Source organism: Camellia sinensis, chromosome 14 (assembly GCF_055761805.1).
Source record: "Camellia sinensis isolate YWXY chromosome 14, ASM5576180v1, whole genome shotgun sequence".
Lineage (NCBI taxonomy): Eukaryota > Viridiplantae > Streptophyta > Magnoliopsida > Ericales > Theaceae > Camellia > Camellia sinensis.
Genome location: NC_138974.1, coordinates 54,444,532 through 54,465,821, shown reverse-complemented (window position 1 = coordinate 54,465,821; position 21,290 = coordinate 54,444,532). Strand labels below are relative to the sequence as shown.

The following is a 21,290-nucleotide window of genomic DNA, read 5'->3' as shown; positions in this document are numbered from 1 at the left end:
CCATTTTCATCAATGATTTAATATTTATTCCATTTCTCTATGCCAAACATGCATCTAGGTTTATTATGAATAAAACCCCAACTTTTGTAAAATTACACAAAAGCCCCAAACTTTTACCAAATTACCAAACCAACCCCAACATCTCAAAATACTAAAATTTAAAGACAAAATCCATAGAGAGGAGTAGGATATCCCTACCTCGAAGTTTGAGCCAAAAAGGAGATGAAGACTCGAAGATCAACGTGTTCCAAATCCCAACTTTTTCAGATTAAGTCGAAGCTCTCAACACCCTCTATCTTTTTAACAAAGGCCCTAGGCTAGATTCACACTCTAGGGAGATCAATTCTTAGAGAGAGTGTAAGTTTAGAGAGAGAGTGTCTCGGATCAAGGGTTTGAAAGAAAAATAAAGTGAAAAAGTGATGTTTCAAAACGCTACTGTCCGCTGATATAAAACACTCTCGCTCGAGCGACCAGACACAGAAACTCTCGCTCGAGCCAAGGAACTCTCGCTCGAGCCAAAAACTCAAAAGTGCGCTCGAGCGAAGGAATGCTCGCTCGAGCCAACAACTCAAACCCTCAGGTCTGCAACCAGAAGCACGCTCGAGCGACAGACCTCTCGTTCGAGCGAAGAACAAACCAGACCGCTCGAGCCAAGAAAAGCTCGCTCGAGCCAAAAAATACAACTCTCAGGTCCAGAACCAGACGCCATCGCTCGCTCGAGCGAAGCCACTCTGGCTCGACCCACCAAACACAAACTCAACTCTCGCTCGAGCGAAGGTCCAAAAATCTGGGCAGCAACACTAGGCTCCCAAACACAACCAACCTGTAACAAACCTTCTCAACACATCCTATAACTCAATATACAAAGTAAAAAGGATGCAAACAAGATAATAAACAACTACCAACATCTACGGACACATGTCCGGATCACTGTACAATAAGGGTAAATCCGGGATCGCTATACAGGTAGTTTGTTAATGCATATGCCCAATGCTGTCCTTCTATGTATCATAGCTTTAGCCTAAATCAATCATGAAAATGCAAGAACTATCCCACATGCCGTATGGACATCATTGGTACAGGCAGCCTGGCCCATGTTAAAAGCATGGCAGGTTGATCTAAGGCAGAAGTTAAGTAACTAATGTAAATCTAACAAAGAAACAAAACTCTAATTCCAGAAGTACACAATTAGACTCTAAAAGACTAAAATCAATAACTAGAATGACCAGCACTTTAATTCATACCTCAGAGAGAACCTTGAGCATCTGATCAATGTACCAAATTTTTTCCGTGGAAAACCTATAGCAGAAAATAGAAATTAAGCAGCCTAAACTTCAAAAATATAGCATGCAGTCAACTTAATTACTGAACCAACAAACCAGTCCTCAAAACCTCTCTATGACATTTTTACATACAGTTGGTGAGCATAAATCAAAAAGATGGAAGAAGTACACTGTTCACATGTAGAGCAGGGAATTGCAACAACACCAATTTTTAATTTAGGAAATAAAAATGATCTAATCTCCATTTCCATACAAATACCAAATTGTTTGATCTAATCTCCAACACCAATTTACCAAATTGTTATTATACGAAACTTGAGTCCAAGGTTAGCAAAGAAGCATCTGCTTAGTTATTTGAACCTCTTCTTTATATGCACTAGTGTGAGGGTTATTATTCGAAACTTGAGTCCAAGGTTAGCAAAGAAGCATCTGCTCAATAGTTTGAACCTCTTCTTTATATATAGCACAAAGAGGAGAGACAATAACTTGTCAAGTAAAGATTTTCAACAGCAATTTAAAACAACTTCTTAAAGTTTTTCAATTACAGAAATGCTAAATAACCAGCATTTCTTTTCTTTTCTTTTTTTCTTTTTTGGCTAAGAATAATTTTTAACTAAGAGATTTAATAAATAACAATGAAATTAATAATTTGAGATTCATGCACTGAAGGTTTTTCTTTTGGGCAAGTAAGATGTACATGCTATATGATGAAAACACGAATACAGCAGCTGCAAAGGGCGTACCCCAAGTTAAAGAAATATAGGATGAGAGCCATCCTAGCCAAAACTATACAAAAATAAAAATAAAATAAGAATACACAAACAAGCACATCCTTTAGAAACTACTACTAACATCCACTGCAACACAACATGTCACATCTCAAGACCCATATACAGCAACAGTAGTAGTATAGCATCAATAAGACCATGGTAGCAGCAGCAAGTCTATAGCAGGAACATCTAAAGATCACCAGCAACATAAGAATAGCATCAACAGAGTTGTCATCTACTTCATTTAGGCAAAAATATACATCATCTGGTTTCCCGGTTATCAAAACAGAGCCAAAATAGTAGTAGTAAAATTGTAGTAACAACAATAATAAAACCAAAATAGTAACATCCATCATAACAACAATATCAACAGAACCAAAATCTTGCGAATTGAAAATCATCGAGATTTCCATTACATTGTAGCCAGAGGTACAAACAACTAGACTATATGTTATCTGACTCATATACGATCAAATTAAATTTGGAATGTGCAAAATTCCTTAAATAGAAGTTAGGATAACCAGAAAGCTGTATCAAACATTATTAGTAAATGCCAACAAATAATTAAATTGGATTGTTTCATACAATGTAAACACCATAATTAAATTAGAAAAATACCTGATTTGACATAGCATCATTTGCTATCAAATTGTTATGCAGACGAAGGAAGAGGAGTTGCCGGAAGAGCTGCTAGGAGGAGGAGAGAGAAAGAGGGGGAGGAACATGGTGCGGCGATTGTTGCCGCCGTGGGGTGGTCGGAGAACGATGGTGGTTTCTTCGCCAGAGGAAACGAGCTCGGCCACGATAAATAGGATCAAGACGGTAGTGGTGGTGGCGACCTATAGTGAATTTGCAGGCATATGCTGGCATTTCAGATGCTTCCACTGCATAAACATGTTTAGCACCAACCTGATATGAGAAAAAAAGTGAGGCAGAGAAAAGGAGAGGGTGAAGTTGGGATAGAATTCTAGAAGACCAACAGACAAAGATAAGTCCATTATGTCAGTATATTTTCATGCGCAAACACAGATAAAACTTAGACAACCAAAGCGGCAAATAATGACAGAATACCACTACTAGCACCAACATCCACAACCACAACACGACCAACAAGATCAGTGCAATTCTCAATGACTGCAGCATAATAAGTTCCTGAAACAAGCATGTTTATCATGTCACTCACACATGCACCTTGTGATCTATAACTACTCAGTATAGGCATACATTTCTCTACAATTAAGGAAAAACAAAAAATTTGACAAGATACAAAGCATTTTACCAGCAGCACAATGGCACATATGCCTTTAACAAAGAATTTTTAATTAGAAAAACAGAAGGCGAATACCTACAACATGATCAGGAAGCAACAAATCAAAGCTCAGTGATATAACCTGTCCTCACATAATCCTGTAGCATATTTTGCTGATGTAGCAATTGTCCATAGTAATGAAAATACCTTTTGGAAAAACTAATGATCAAATACAAAATGAATTTCTAAAAGGACTAAACCAATATTGCGTTATACTATCTTCCATTTCCTTTCCTTTTCTTTCATTATTTTTATTTTTTAAAGTTTTTTCCATTGCCAAAGTTGTCATAGTCTCATAGAGCAAAGGTGGTTTGCAGACTTGGCACAAAATGGACAAATAATATGGAGTTAATTGTATTGATAAGAATATGTAGTCAATGATGCAACCAACAAATTGATTACAGAAAGAAATATCATGAGGATGAGACCATTCATTGGAATCTTGTATGCGGTGAAAATAGACATCAATCATTTTAACAGTTTGAGAAAACCACTCAGTCATCTCAACTAGTACAAAGACACACGACACCCTAATTCAATTTCTTGACAATGCATAAGACTCCAGTCAAAAATTGCTCCCTAAGGGTCCCTCCATTCAAGATAAAAGAAATTTTACATAACCACAGTTGAAGTAGCCAAAGGGGCAAAACTTGCAGAAGCTGTGGAAAAATCGAGAAATGGTGGAGGTCATGGATCAAATAATCTATTGCTTCTTGTGGTGAAGTAAGGAAAATAAGTTAAAAACCCAAGCACAGCATGCTCTCTTTTACTACAAAAATATTGGAGACTGTCCTAGAGTGAAACAAAAATAGGAAAAAAATATATTAAACAAAGGCCACTTGAAAAATAGGAGTCAAACAATGTAGAATCATAACACAAGTCCTTTTTGTCATGGGGAAGCTAGTTGTGACATCCGTAGAGTGGTTTGTGGGCCGTTTCGCATTTTCACCCACCTAACGCCCTTTTTCGGTTAAGTTTAAAGCGTTTTCGGCTCTAACTCCCAACCTACACGTGCTGGTTACATTTTGCCGATTGTCACAAGTTGTGTTTGTCATGGAGAAGCTGGCTGTGACATCCATACTGTGGTTCGGTGGCTGTTTCGCATTTTTGCCCCCCTTAACGTCCCTATTCGGTTAAGTTTATGGCGTTTTCGACTCTAACACCCAAACTCCACATGCTAATTACATTCTGTCTGTTGTCACAGGCCTTATTTTCCATGGGGAAGCTGGTTGTGACATCTGTACGGTGGTTCATAGGCTATTTTGCATTTTCGCCCCCTTAACGCCCTTTTTGGTTAAGTTTATGGCGTTTTTTATTCTAACTCCCAACTTAACGTCCCTATTCGGTTAAGTTTATGGCGTTTTCGACTCTAACACCCAAACTCCACATGCTAATTACATTCTGTCTGTTGTCACAGGCCTTATTTTCCATGGGGAAGCTGGTTGTGACATCTGTACGGTGGTTCATAGGCTATTTTGCATTTTCGCCCCCTTAACGCCCTTTTTGGTTAAGTTTATGGCGTTTTTTATTCTAACTCCCAACCTACACGTGCTAATTACATTCCATCTATTGTCAAAGGTCTTATTTGTCATGATGAAGCTAGTTGTGACATTCGTATGGTGGTTCAGGGTTGTTTTCCATTTTCGTCCCCTTAATGCCCATTTTCGGTTGACTACAAGGCGTTTTCGGCTCTAATTCCCAACCTACACGCCCGAATTACATTCCGTCTGTTGTCATAGGTCCTATTTGTCATGGGGAAGCTAGCTGTGACATTGGTATGGTGGTTCGGGGGTTGTTTCGCTGTTTCGCCCTCTTAATGCCTTTTTTCAGTTAAGATTTAAGGCATTTTCGGCTGTAAGTCCCAACCTACATGTGCTAATTGTATTCCGTCTGTTATTACAGGTCCTATTTGCCACGGGGAAGGTGGCCGTGACATTTGTATGGTGGTTCGGGGGCAGTTTGGGAATTGGGTTTGTTTTGATATATGGGTGATGCGTTGGCTTAAACAATTCAAATATTTTAAAAGGCTTATATGCATGCCAGATTTAAAGTACAGACAACAAAATTAATTAGTTGTTTTAGCCAGACAATCTGACAAAAGATTTTAATTAGACATGAATTTTCCAAAAAATCTAATTTTAGTTAAACCCTTAATTGAATATAACATAGCAATATATGTTCAACCACTATTAACTAACAAAAAGTATGCTAGAGCATGATCAGTTGAATATCATACCATATTGAGGGCTTCCTTCTTCTTGTGGAGAAACTGAAGAGTGTTTAAGCATGAGCATATATCACACTCTGTAAATAGAAGCATACAAGGATATCAAGGCCATAAAACTCAGAAACATTCTGCAGCACAACGCCATAAAGAATATTAGAAGCCTTTGAAGAATTCATCAAGATTACTTGATGTCCAAAGTGGTTTTAGCCAACATAAATGCTTATCATAAGTAATAGCACATGACTAAATTTGATGTGAGTTTTCTAAATGAGAGTTGAGTGAAGGTCAACAAAAATGTGTGTTATTCTAATTGTTTGCTAACTTGTGCAGCAGCTTGAGGAGCCCTATCGCAGATTTTGAGGGTTGAGTGTTGTGAGAAACATACTTGAATATCTCCAAAGATTTGAGTGTATATTCTATGGGTTGTGAAAAATCTAGAAATCCCCTAGATGTTGATTTGTGATTATGTATCAATTTTAAGCAGAATATAACAATCCCAATCAAACAATCAAGACAAAGAGACACAACGATTTTACGTGGAAAAAACCACAATTGGACACCTCCAACTGTGATAAAAAAACCACGGGCAACAGTCACAAAACAATCCACTAAGAAGATTTAAAGGAATTACATAGGTATACTCTCAATTACCTAGCGAATCCACACCTAATTGAACCAACCTCTATGTGCCTCTTCCAACCCCGTCTTCACATCAGAATTGTCTTTACGATGAGCCACTCCAGAATCCACCAAAGCTTCAGGCTCGAATTCTTCAGAATCCACCGAAGAACAACTCTCTCTCTCTTGTGTATAACAAACAAAACCTTTGATGTACTCTCTTTAAACCATGAGTTGAATACTCAATAAAACATCAAAGAAAACTATTAAAATATCCCCAGATATAAACCTTAAGAACCAAAAAGAAGATTTTGAGGAATTCAGAAGTAATCTAGTTTTTGGGAGAAAACCAACTACTTATAGAAAAACCAAAAGTAATCCTAGATTTGGAAGAAAACCCAATCCTTATTGAAATCCGAAAAACTGTGTTCGCGCGGTCCGCTCGAGCGCCCAACATCCCGCTCGAGCGTCTTCAGTAAAATCTGTGCGTGATATAACAGAGGTCCGCTCGAGCGCTAGAGAACCCGCTCGAGCGTGAAATCACACCTTCCAGTATTTTTACAGACCTGACAAACTTCTGAAACCCAGCATTCTCCGCTCGAGCGGACAGGCAACTTGGAATGCATTTTTGCATTTTGCTTCGGGGGCACTACCCCTCGACCTCGCCGTGGCGCTGCCCCGGACCCACCAAGGGGCGCTGCCCCCTGGACCCCCGCGAGCTAACCGGGTAGCTCAATCCCCGTCATAATCAGCGAAGTGGCAATCTTGAAAGCATTAGCATCACAAACTTCTCTGAAAGGCACAATTCAGGTTGGATTCGCATCTAAACACTCATAGTCTCACTGAAATAAAAGTGCGAAAATAAATACAACTGAAAGGAGTTTTGTCAAACGGGGTTGCCAAGAATAAAACCTAACAGGTTGAGTGCAGTCAGCCAATATATGAGTGGTTCACTAATCTCTATTTATCTAGATAGCCATATGAATATGTATTTGCCCCCTGCAAGGTGAACCCTAGCACTATGTTGCAGTTTAGCTATGAGACTACAAAAGGTTGATCGCTTTATCTACATTAAGGTAACAATCACTGGAGAGCTCAGAGCTGGGTATTAACAAAATAGTGATCATTACAATCCATTTACATGCTGACAAACACACAACATGAAAATGGCAAGTCCAGCAGTGGACTGCATGGAACTTGCTGCGTCTCTGATTCTGCCTTGAAGGCCACTCTTGTATTGGAAGTGTTAGGTTACAATAATAAGTCTTGAGTTCCTGTTTTAAGCCCTAATAAATTGACATAAATTTAGCTAAAATACTGGAGCTTAGTGTTATAGTGTTAGGTTACAATAATAAGGCTTAGTGTTATAGTGTTTTCGTTTTATTTTTTTTAGCTACTAACTATTTAGTCGCTAAAAATATTTATTTCCTTTTTGGCTACCAATTATTTAGTGGCCAAAAACATGATATTATCATTATTATTATTATTTTTAATTTGTCCATAACCTGTATATTCTGTGCAACCTATGCCATGTATATAAACACCTCACAACTAATCATAACCCAACCCCATAAAGGGCATTTTCATAAGGAACCAGAGGTCAAATAACAACAGGACAAATATACTGCCTACTACCCACCAGGTCACCACCCTTGTGATATAACAATTCTAAAGTTATGAATGCAGCAAAAGGATTGCTTCTTCTAGTACTGCAAATGAACCCACATGATCATATCACATCAAGCACAATTAGTAACTCATTATCAAACAAAATACTTTATTGATATACAACAAAACTCTCCTGATTTATATGTGAATCTATCTAATATGAACAATTTAAAGAAGTCAATAATCATTACCAGAAAATGGGTTTTCTTGACCAAAAACATTCACTTTTTAACACCGTGACTACCCAAATCAGCTGCAACACTGGCTGTACGCAATACTCGTATGGTCCATGTAACATAGCTCAATAATTAAAAAATAACCTCTTTTTACTTAGTGATATAAGAGTTATGCTAGCTACTTCTACAAGCTACTATTTGCGGAATAATTTCCAATCTTCATAATATCCGGTGATTCCCAAATATTGAATGTTTGTTCACTATGTTGTAAAATATGGCCAAAAGATACTTGCTTTACCTCTTTAATGTAACTCTTTTAAGCAAGACTAAACAATTCATGACAACTCATGACTTTACCTACCAATAGGGGAAAGAGAAGGTTCATACCGTTGAGCTATTTTCATCTCCAAGCTTCCATGACGGGTTATTCCAAGGATCTGATTCATCAATATATGTCCCCCAGCATGATATGCATACATGTTGATCTGCAATTTTAGCTCCCTGAACAGGACGAATCATCAAATCAAAATTCAAATATCACACTAGATATCTAGATTATAGGAACATCACTTCATAACAACTGGAGCTTCTAAACACAACATGAAAAAGATTCTTCATTAATGCTGTATATTTAGCAGATCCAATGAGCTAATACCATAAGTTCTACAATCACCTTTTTATCTAAGAAACAGAAGGACAAAACAAAGAGCAGATCAATGACTTGTAATATTGAAATTGCTGAGGTAGAAAAACATCTTGAAAATCAATTCCAAGTCCTATTTGTCAAGGGGAAAATCAATTCCAAGTCCTATTTTACAAATCTAATTCCCATATTAACATATCAAACAAAAAAATAGACGATCAATGAATGAAAATGATCAAAGAAATGATTAATATAGCTAAATCTGAGCTCAATCTGTGTTAAAACAACAAAATTGAGACCCAAAAACCCGAGAACGAATCAAACCCAGATCTGAAACAATCGATCAATCACCACAATTCGGAATTGAAGCAAACCCAGATCTAAAAGAGAGAAGAAGATATCAAACCTAATTGAATTGGAGCCAAGAAGTTACCTAAGTCCAGATCTGTTGATGTTTTCGGGTAGAGAGAGAGGAACGAAAATTGCGAAGAGCTTCTACAATCAAATCAAATTGTATTTGTGTTGTTGTTCAAATGATGGCAATGTACGAAAGAAGAGGCGTTTGGGAGGGCTTGGTGTTTCTCTCTCTAGAATTTCGGAGAGAGACGAAGGGTTTGGGAGGGCGATCGATAGAGAGAGACAGATCGAGATCGACGGAGATTGACAGAGAGAGAGAGAGAGACGGAGATCGACAGAGAAGAGACAGAGAGACCAAGATCGACAGATTTTCTGAAAATTACTCCTCTCTGAAATAATTTTTTTATAAAATTTACACTTTTAGTGGTACTTACACTGAAAAAAAAACTTAAGTTATTTATATCTATTGTGAAATAACTTATATAATTTTTGAAAAATTATCCCTTTTGTGAAATATTTTCTTTCATAAAATTTATACATTTTGCTAAAACTTACACTTTTTATGAAAATGTACACATTTTCGTAGAAATACTTACATCTTTTCTCAAAAGTTACTCCTTTTGTGAAATAATTTTTTTCATAAAATTTATACCTTTTGTAAAAATGAAACTTGCAAAATGAAACTTTCATGAAAATGAAATTTATACATTTTCTGAAAATTTACATTTTTTCGTTGAAATAGTTACATCGTTTCTTAAAAGTTACTCCTTTTGTGAAATAATTTTTTCCATAAAATTTATACTTTTTTGTAAAAATGAAACTTAAACCTTTTGTGAAGTTACTTACATCATTTGTGAAATAACTTACACTAATTTTGAAAAGTTACGCTAAAACTTAGACCTTTTTTGAAAATTTACACCTTTTCGTGGAAGTATTTAAACATTTTTTGAAAAGTTACTTCTTTTGTGAAATAATTTTTTTTATAAAATTTACACTTTTAGTGGAACTTACACTGAAAACAAAACTCAAGTTACTTATATCTATTGTGAAATAACTTATACAATTTTTGAAAAATGATCCCTTTTGTGAAATAATTTCTTTCATAAAATTTATACATTTTGCTAAAACTTACACTTTTTCTGAAAATGTACACATTTTCATAGAAATACTTAGATCTTTTCTCAAAAGTTACTCCTTTTGTGAAATAATTTTTTTCATAAAATTTATACCTTTTGTAAAAATGAAATTTATACCTTTTCTGAAAATTTACACTTTTTCGTGGAAATAGTTACACCGTTTTTGAAAAGTTAATCCTTTTGTGAAATAATTTTTTCCATAAAATTTACACTTTTTGTAAAAATGAAACTTATACCTTTTGTGAAGTTACTTACATCATTTGTGAAATAACTTACACTAATTCTGAAAAGTTACGCCTTTTGTGAAATAATTTCTTTTATAACATTTACACCTTTTGCTAAAACTTAGACATTTTTTTGAAAATTTACACCTTTTCGTGAAAGTACTTAAACATTTTTTTGAAAAGTTACTTCTTTTGTGAAATAATTTTTTTCATAATTTTACACCTTTTGTGAAATGAGTTTCGTTTTCACAAAAGGTGTATGCAAAGTGTAAACTTTTATGAAAAAAATTATTTCATAAAAGGAGTAACTTTTCAAAAAAGGTGTAACTATTTCCACGAAGGGGTATAAATTTTCAAAAAAATGTGTACTAAGGTATAAATTTTATGAAAGAAATTATTTCAGAAAAGATGTAACTTATCAAAAATAGTATAAGTTATTTCACAGAATATGTAAGTAGCTTCACAAAAGGTGTAAGTTTCGTTTTCATAAAAGGTGTAAGTTCCAATATAATGGGTAAATCTTATGAAAAAAATTATTTCATAAAAGGAGTAACTTTTCAAAAAATGTGTAACTATTTCCATGAAGGGGTGTAATGTCAAATGTGTAAATTTTATGAAATAAATTATTTCACAAAATGTGTAATTTTTCAGAAACAGTGTAAGTTATTTCACAAAAGATGTAAGTAGCTTCACAAAAGGTGTAAGTTCTGTTTTCAGAAAAGGTGTAAGTTCCAACAAAATGTATAAATTTTATCAAAAAAATTATTTCACAAAAGTAGTAACTTTATAGAAAAGCTGTAAGTATTTTCATGAAAATGTGTAAGTTTTCAGTGTAAATTTTACGAAATAAAATTTTTCACAAAAATGTGTAACTTTTTAGAAAATTTATAACTTTGTTTTACAAAAAATGTAAGTATTATGTTTAAGTTGTCAAAAGTTACACCTTTGGTAAGTAATTTTACAAAAGGTGTAAGTTATCAGAAAAGTGTAAGTACTTTCACAAAAAAGTGTAAGTTCTCACAAAAGGTGTAAATTTTCACAAAAGGTGTAAGTTTTCACAAAAGGTGTAAATTTTCAAAAATCACTTACGCCTTTTTCTGAAATTATTTACGCTTTTTGTTAAAATTTACGCCTTCTGTGAAAATTTACACCTTTTGTGAAATTATTTACACATTTTGTGACAATTTACACTTTTAGTCATATAATATATTCTTTTATTCATTTACCAAGAAAGTGACTTGCTTAGTAGGTCACCAATGTGCTAGTTTTCAAATATTTTTGTATAACTCAATACATAAAAAGGTGTAAAGGTAAAATAGAAAGGTATAAGTGCCTTGCATACCATATGCAAGGCACATTTAAGAAAATCATTATTTTATGTACCCAAGTTGACATAAGTACTATGTTTTATTTTTTATTTTTAACATAGAAATGCCAAACGGCTTACAGAGGGAAGTGAAGATCTAAATGAGCCTTCGGCAGGGGTTCCTAACCCAATCAACGAGGGAGTAAACCCTTGGTTACAAACAAGAAGCTAGCCAGTGGGCCACTTGATTACCACTTCTGGAAATTCACTTACATTGTGTTTGGTTAAAAAATTTAATTTGATAAAATTTAAATAAAATATCCTTACATTTATCTAATTTCACGTATTTTTTTCTTTCTTTTTTTAAATATCCCTTCCTAAATCCCGCAACCAAACACAATATTAAAATTTTCGTTTGGAATGTGATTTTTAATTTTTTTAAAATTATTTTAACTTGATTAAAAAAGTTCTGTGGAAGAATTTTTTAAATTTTTTTTTAGAGAAACTTATTTTTTTTTAATTTTTTTTAAAATTATTTTAACTTGATTAAAAAAGCTGATCGAGAAACTTCGTGGAACAGAGTACCCTGTCGATTGTATTGTTTACGATTCGTTCTTGCCTTGGGTTCTTGAGGTTGTTAAGAGGTTTGGGGTAGTTGGGGCTGTGTTTTTTACTCAGTCTTGCGTTGTGGACAATATTTATTACCATGTTTATAAGGGTTTGTAGGATCTTCCTCTTGTTTCTGGGTCAGAGAGATCTTGTCTTGCTGGGTTGCCACCACTTGAGACTTTGAATTTGCCGTCTTTTCTCTCTGTTCCTGTCACGCCCCCAAACCGCCCCTAGTAGTTTGGTGCCGTGATGGCCAGTAATCCGAGATTACCGAAGGCCGACTTACAAGAATCACACACAATCAGAGTGTAAAATATGGGGCTTACAAGTGCGGAAGCAATACATATACATACAGAATCTAAATAGTCCATGAGAGCAGTGCATAAGTCCACCGAAATGACATACATCTTTATAAAGTCTCACAACTTACATACAAGAAGGAAATGAAATACAAAACACATCTTGACCAAAAGGCTTCTCAAGCCGACATATACAAATACAAATGAAAAATAAGCCGAGAAGCATGATCTTCAAGATGGTACAAAAATGCTATTCCAAAACATGTCGGCAATGCACCCAAAATACATCGGCATCACGTCTAGGCCTCAATGCCTTCTTGTTCATCACCTACATATATATAGAGAGGGTGAGCTTGGATACTCAGTGAATGATATTAGAAATAAAGGTTTTGCATGATTGATACCCAAGATCTGTTTCAAAACAATACATAGCATACTTTACAAACAAGAGGGAAATCAAGTTCATTGCCGGCCTTTCAAGTTCTTTGGATGTTATTACATCTACTTAATACAAGAGGGTGATGACATTCCCAAGACAAGAGTGCAGTTGCATTATAGTCCCCTGCAACTAAGGACTTTCAAGACAAGCTGTGCTGCGAAAGTTTATAGTCCTCTAGCACTAAGGACTGTCAAGACAAGCTGTGCTGCGAAAGTTTATAGTCCTCTAGCACTAAGGACTTTCAAGACAAGAGTGCAGTTGCATTATAGTCCCCTGCAACTAAGGACTTTCAAGACAAGAGTGCAGTTGCATTATAGTCCCCTGCAACTAAGGACTTTCAAGGCAAGAGTGCAGTTGCATTATAGTCCCCTGCAACTAAGGACTTTCAAGACATGTCATCAAAACAAGATAGTGTTTAATATACAAGTAGGGATAGTCATTCATGCTAAATCAAATACTTTTCAAGACAAGGCAAAACAAGATTTATCAAAACAAGTGTAACATAGCTTTATTAGAAATACCACTCACATAGTTTCTTCATACGTCGGGGTTGAGACAAGCCCAAGTCCTACAAACACAGGGCAAAGCCTATTGAATGCACCTTCAACAAGTTTCGTATGTACACAAATGTTTTCGGAAAACATGCTGGGCACCAACCAGGTCTAGGCCGAGGTTCCACACCTCTTTGCCGAGGTGTGTCCCCGAGGGCCACATGCAAGAGAAAGAGGTCGGGAAATTCTGGGTTTCCCTCTGTTGATGAACATGAAGAACATGAGTGTGAAAACATGAAAAATACGAATGTTTGATCATAATCTGTCATCACAAATCTGAGGTTTTCGTGCTATGAGTTTGAAAACATGGACATGGGTACCCGTACTTGGAATCCTTGCGGAAATAAACACAAAATCATGATTCTTTATGCAAGCTTTCGGATCAAAACAAGACTTTTCTTGAAGAACACATGAATGTCATTTTCTCTTTCTAAAATCGAGCTTCAAAACGATGCATGGCTTACAAATCATATCCGATCATGCAATGCAATAACATGAACATAGAGAACATCATGAGCAGATCAAGAATCTAACCTTAGAACACGGATCTAACGGTTCGATCTCTAGGAATCAAGCTTGAAGATCTACTTCCTCACTCTAAAACTCTTTCTTCCTCCTAGAGCTTCTCTCTCTACAAGGCAAGTTTATGATACCAATAATAGTTTTCTATACCCAGTTCTGGGGTTAACCCTCTGCTGAGACACGTGGCGGCGACTGGTTGGGTTCATCCTGAAAAGGTGGCTGACAGGCCAGACAAAGCATGGTGGAAGGGTGTTCAACAAGCAAAGCGGTGTGGGCTCTCTGACAGGCTATGACATCGGCTAGCAACAAGGCGTATCTAACAAGCTACACGGAATGGCACTCCGGCAAGGGGTGACATCGGCTAACAAAAGACTTCGGCAACTAAGGTGACAATGACCTCGGCTAGGAGGGACAACACTTGACTAAGCTGTGCCACATCTTGGCCTAGATGCGCCACACCTCGGCCTAGGTCATACCACTTCCAGGACGAGATCACTTGGGTGCAAGGTAACATCTCGGCTAATGTGGTCAAGGCAAGGACTGAGGTCGACAAGGGGTTTCAAGATACTAATACTAGACTAAGGATGACCTCGGCTTGGAATAACATCGGCTAGCATAACTCAGGCAAGGCGTAACCTAAGTTTCACATCAAGGGAGGAACAAGACAAGCATACTACACTTAGACAAATCACAAGGCTTCAAATCAAGACATGGATCGCATTAGCTCAAGCGAAACAAATCACAACATACACATGCAAGCTAAACAAGTCATAATCATACTGATGCTCATGAACATGATGAGGACATAAAGTGTGGGTTCCTACAGTTCCTGGATCGTATCTACGGGTCTTGGGATTTGTTGTGAATCAGCAATTGTCGAACGTGGATAGAGTTGATTTTGTGCTGTGCAACACCTTCTATGAATTGGAGAAAGAGGTTGGTAATTCAGTTAAAATAAATAATATTTGAATATTATTTTATGTGTCGCATCACATCATACCCGACAAACTGTTGAATTATATGAGAATTTCAAGATACCAAAATGCCATCCTCATTACATTTTGTCTAATTTGCAAATTTTATCAAGCAATTTGTTTCTTTCAATACTGCGCATGTGGTGGATTGGATGGCAAAGTTTTTGCCATTGAGGACAATAGGACCAACCATACCATCAACGTTTTTGGACAAGAGACTCCAAGATGATACAGAGTATGGTCTCAGCATCTTCAAGCCAAACACTGGCACCTGCATGAATTGGCTCAAGGAGAGACCAAATGGTTTGGTTGTCTATGTCTCCTTTGGGAGTTTAGCCGAACTTGGAGTCGATCAAATGGAAGAACTAGCTTGGGGCTTGGGAGACAGCAATTACCATTTTTTGTGGGTGGTTAGGTCAAAAGAAGAGGCCAAGCTTCCAAAAGACTTTGTGAGAGAGACCTCTGAGAAGGGCTTGGTGGTATCATGGTGTCCACAGTTACAAGTTTTGGCACACAAAGCAGTAGGGTGTTTTGTGACACATTGTGGTTGGAACTCTACTTTGGAGGCATTGAGCTTGGGAGTTCCAATGGTGGCAATGCCGCAATGGACAGACGAAAGCACCAATGCCAAATATGTCGTGGATGTTTGGAGGATGGGACTCAGGGTTCGGTGCAACGACAAGGTTATTGTTAGAAGAGAAGAGATTGAGCATTGTGTAAGGGAAGTCATGGAGGGGGAGAGAGGGGAAGAGATGAAGAGAAATGCAATCAAATGGAGTGAATTGGCAAAAGAGGCGGTTGGTGAAGGTGACAGTTCAGATAGAAACATTGATGAGTTTGTTGCCAAATTGGGCCGCTCGACGGAGTAGTTATATGGTGGTCTTGGTCCATATTAGGTAAACTTTAGTTCCAAATAATTGTGGCCTACTATTTATCAAGATCAAAATTAAGTAGGTAAGTCATTGAATAATTTTTATGCTTGTGAAGTTTACAAATCATGGCTAAGGATTTTGCAGCCAATTCAACTTGTTTCTCTGATCCAATTCATTCATAATTTCCAATACATTCGTAATCATTAAATCATTGAAATTTTGAAATAAAATTCAATAGATATGGATGTTTTGGAATAGTGAGTCGCTTGAGCTAAATCATTACTCATAAACAAATGCAATCCAATAATTATTGTTATATATTTTGGTCTTTATTGTGTTTTTTGTAGTAATTTGGAAAAGGAACCATTAGATAGAAATGAATGCAAAGTTTTTCCAGAGTGGTGGGTGAATTTACCATAAATTGGGAGGTTGGAATACATCTTTCCAACCAATGCCATTGCAATTTTAACACGTGGTCATCTTATCTTTTCAGAGACCAATGAAATAATCCTCAATAATATCATTCAATTGTATGAAAAAGACTTGAATGAATTTCTCTTAGCAATAAATTGAATAAATAAATCACAATCAAAATGAAATTAAGGTAATAATTTATGGGTAATATTACAAATCCACTCTTATCAATATAGAAATTATGCAAAAATTAATCTCCACCACACTTCACATGGACTCTATATTATACAAATTGATTTCTACAAGACTATTAGCCACTGAAGAAAATTCTAGATAAGTCTTGGTTTTCCATAATTTATTCAGTTTATGATTAGAGAAAAAGACTTCATTGAAGGACTGACTGGATCGTTCGGTCTATCCCTTGTGGTCTCAGATTCAACCAGGTTTATGAGTCAGACCATTCAGTCTGACGGTAGAGCGCATTATGAATCTTACTTTTGATAAATAATTTTGTTCATTTTTGGAGTTTTAGTATGTCCATCATCCATAAAAAGAAAAAAGAGTAAATTGGTAATAAATCCAATCTAAGGAGGTTGTAAGGGATTAGGTCTAATAGATATTTTATGTTAGTGAGAAATTCACCCTTTGTGAAATAGTTTGGTGAAAAATCATTTTATTTGTTTTGAAGGACATTTTGTTTCTAATTTTATTTGTTTTGAGGTTTGGGATAGTTGGGGCTGTTGTGGGTACGACACCGATACGGAAAAATAATATTTTTTGTGTGTGCAGATGGTAGAATTTATTGCAACATTTATTATCCTTCTTTCAATTTTGAAAATATCTAGTAATTTATTTCCAACACCCTTTACCTATGAGTCATGATTTTGCTTTATTTTGTATGTTGTTTTAGACAATCAAAAAAGAAAAAGAAATAATTATATAACTTTTTAGACAATTTGTTCTCTTTGTAGTTTTGATATTGAAACTTTGATTTGCATGTTGGATATTTCGCCATAAATTAAAAAAAATAAAAAAAAATTAACATACCCCAAACGTACCCATACCTTAGTTTTTTAAGAAATTGATGTATCGGCGTTCCCGCAGCCACACCCACGCCTCATATTTGATTTGATCATCAAAGAGGGTTTTGTGGAGTGATTGGAGAAATTATAGGAGGGTGAACACATTCTTTTTTTTCTTTTTAGTTTAATTACATGACAGTACTCAATTATAAAAAAATATTAATTCTATTACTTAGTTTTACATACAAAATTTATCACCTTCATCTCTTATACGATTTTTTTATATTTATTACTTAATTATATATAAAATTTTATTACTTTCATCTTTAATATAATTTTTTTAAATAATTTAAAAATCTAAATATACACAAATATGATTAGATCAAGTGAATATTAATGCCTGATTAACGTAGTTTTTTTGTAGAAATTATATATTTGAAGAGTCTTATATATTGGACGATTTGAATTATTAAGATAGACCAAAATCAAATCATATCACGAACCAACAACACCTTTCAATTCAATTGCGAACATGATATATATATATATATATATATGTTATTTTCCACCTCTTCTTTATGATTCAATTCAAATATTTATTTCTTAGGACAAATTACACTTTACTCCCTCAACTATTACCGTTTTTTAGAAAATAAATGAGGTGCATCCTATCAATTTTTAGTTTGAATGGATAAAGTGAAAAACGGTGATAATTAAGGGGAGATGAGGGGTAAAGTGTAATTTAAACATCTTATAATTGAAAAAATAAGAATAAATTACAAATACATCCCTTGAAGTTTTCTTAAAATACAGATTGCCCTTTATAGTTTAGAAAATTACAAATATCCCATTATCTAAATTTTTTATTTAACAAAATTAATTAAAAAAAACAAAAAAACACCTAGTGATACTTGGGGGGGGGGGGTAAAGTGTAATTTGCCTATCTTATAATTGAAAAAATAAGAGTAAATTACAAATACATCATTTGAAGTTTCCTTAAAATACGAATTGCCCTTTATAGTTTGAAAAATAACAAATATCCTATTGTTTGAATTTTTTATTTAACAAAATAAATTGAAAAAATAAAATTCTTAACTGCTCTCTTGTACAATGATAAAATTAGTAATTAAAAGAGAATTTATGTGTAATTCTTAATAGGTGAACTTATTATCTAAAAAATCTTATGATAATTAATGATATTTTTTTTATCAAACACTATTAAAAAATATCATTAATTATTAATTTTCAACGATAGTTTGAAAATTGTCACAAAAACTGTCAACAATTATAAGTTTTAGCCACAGTTTAAAAAAATCGTCACCAAAAAGTCACTAATTTTTAAATTTCAGCGACAGTTTAAAAAAAATATCATAGAAAACCATCACTAATTATAAGTTGTAGTTACAATTTATAAAAATCGTGACAAAAAAAAGTCAGTAATTGTTAATTTTTAGCGACATATGTAAAAAAATGTCACAAAAATTTATTTTTAACGGCGATTTTACTAAAACTTATTTTTAATAGAACTTAATAAGAATTAAGTTCAACTATTAAGACTTATTAACAATTTATTCATATTTTTATTTAAGTGACATTTATATACAAGTCCTAATTAAGATTTTTTGAACCTTCAAGTCCTATTAAATTTTTATTAGTCAGAATTACCCCTCAAATAATGATTTGCATCATTTATGATTATCTATAAAAGAACATGATAATTTGACATTTATTTTGATTTTCAAAACTTTAAAACATGGGAAAATTATCAAGAAAGCACATTTGGAAGAGTGTTGGACTAACAGATCATTTTTTTTGTTTAATACTCTGAGCAGTCCTATTTTTATAGTAATGTTTACTGTCAAATCCCGTGCATTGTTCAGGGTGTGAATTTTGTGACTTTTTTTTACCCCTGTATTGTATGTAACATGTTTGGTAAGGATGTGGGTGAATCCAGTTGATTACGTGAGGGGTGTTAGGGGGGTTGATTGTGGGGCGGTGATATTCAGCTACTATTTGAATGCATATTGGGGTGTGGTTTCAGTCTGTGATGTTGTGGACATAGGCTTCTTTTTTTTTGTGTGTATAGGTTACGTTTTTATCATTTTTTTTATTTTTTATTTTTATGTTGGTGGGTTGTTTTTGTAGTGTGGGGTTATGGTGTGTGGGTGTGGTTTTTTGATGGGTGTGGTTTTTTGATGGGGGAGATACGTTGACTAATGGTGGCCTTTGATCTGTTATTTTGGAGTATATTGTCATCTCATTAATTTCATTTCACATAGTCGATCATATTTACGGGGTTAATGGTTTGTTTGTTTCCATTGCAGCAATGGGGGACAATCTGACGTTGTTGTGTGCGTTTGGTGATAATAATGTTGCCGTGATGCTTGATGAGACATTCACGTTTAGCCGTTTGCTAATCACGTGTGCGACCAATTTGGGGATTTGTCTCCGGATTCCATTTCCATGTTCTTTAAGATAACCGGGTACAATAAATTCAACATGGAAAATGAGATGGATTTCCAATATATGTTATGTCTTGTCAGGTCTTTTCGGGTCGACCATGTTGATGTTGTGGTGGAGTTGCGGGGAGAGTCATCGGGAGGCACACGTCGGAGGGGTGTTGCTGAGAATTTATACGGTGAATACATCCATGGGGGAGGAAGTGGTTTTACGAATGATATTGACAAAGATGAAGACTTGTTACCCAATTTTTGCCCGCACACCTGGAAGGTGTTGTTGTCTGAATCATGGGCCTCTGGCATTAGTAATGTGGGACAATGTTTCGAAGGCGGGGCGGGTGAATTTCGTAAAGTTCTCAGCAAGTACGCTATTGAATGCGGGTTCCAATTCAAGTACAAAAAAAATGACTCGATTAGAATTACAGCGGTATGTATGTTTAACGAGGCTAGGGGGTGTCCTTGGTTTGTCCATGCTAGGGTAATGAATGTAAATGGGTTCTTTTATTTGAAGAAATTGAACAGCGAACAAACATGTGGGGTTGCTGTTCAGACTGTAAAAAACCTGAGGATGGGGTTTGAATTGGTTGCTGATTTCATAGCGGAACATGTACGTGACAAGCCATTGACTCGCCCAACGGATGTCAAATATCATTTTCAAAAAGATTATGGAGTACAAGGTAGTTATCGTGTAGCTTGGTTAGGAGTTGAGAAGGCTAGAGGGGAACTATTCGGGGATCATTCTGCTTCGTTCGACCAGTTGCGATGGTATAGTAACGCCGTTATGGAATACAATCATGGAAGTTATATTAATCTTGAGTTCAATGAAAATAACACGTTTCAATAGGCTGTTCGTATCACTCAAAGCTTGCATTGACAGATTTAGTCATTGTCACCAATTATTATTTTTGGATGGTACTTTCTTGAAAGGGAGATACAAGGGTAATTTGCTTGCAACCACGACAAAAGATGGGAATAAAGGTTATGTTACTTCACTAGTTAAATTATATCTTGTAGTGTTTTCATTTTGCTATCCCTGGTATAATTTGTTATGGGGGTTGTGTGTGTTTGAGTTGTTTATGGTGAAAACATTGGGTTGATGATGTGGTGATTTTGTTTTTGCAGGTTTATTCCTGGTGGCAGTTGCAATTGTCGACGCTGAGAATGCAACAAACTGGGAATGGTTCTTACAAAATCTTGCTAACATAGTTGATGAGGGCCAATCGATTACATTTATTTCGAATTGTCATGCAGGCCTTTTGGAATCCATACCGTCTATTTTCCCCACATCACACCATGCATTTTGTATGCAGAATTTGCAAAGGAATTTGAAAGACAGGATGAAGTACATCAACCATCCATATCATATTGGCCTTGTTACCAAATTCTGAGAATGTGCTTATGCGCCAACGTTT

At 35.3% G+C, this 21,290-nt stretch overlaps 1 protein-coding gene across 1 annotated transcript; it reads left to right on the top strand.

Moving 5' to 3' along the window:
• The first annotated feature begins 14,981 nt into the window (after positions 1–14,981).
• On the top strand, positions 14,982–16,151 carry LOC114259101 (mogroside I-E synthase-like). The gene has a single exon (XM_082904130.1). It carries the CDS (start codon positions 15,264–15,266, stop codon positions 15,978–15,980), a length of 717 nt encoding a protein of 238 aa, XP_082760256.1. The 5' UTR covers positions 14,982–15,263; the 3' UTR covers positions 15,981–16,151.
• The last annotated feature ends 5,139 nt before the right edge of the window (positions 16,152–21,290 follow it).

Coding starts and splice junctions, on each gene's coding strand:
- LOC114259101 (XM_082904130.1), top strand. CDS start 15,264: ATGGCAAAGTTTTTGCCATTGAGGACAATAGGACCAACCATACCATCA.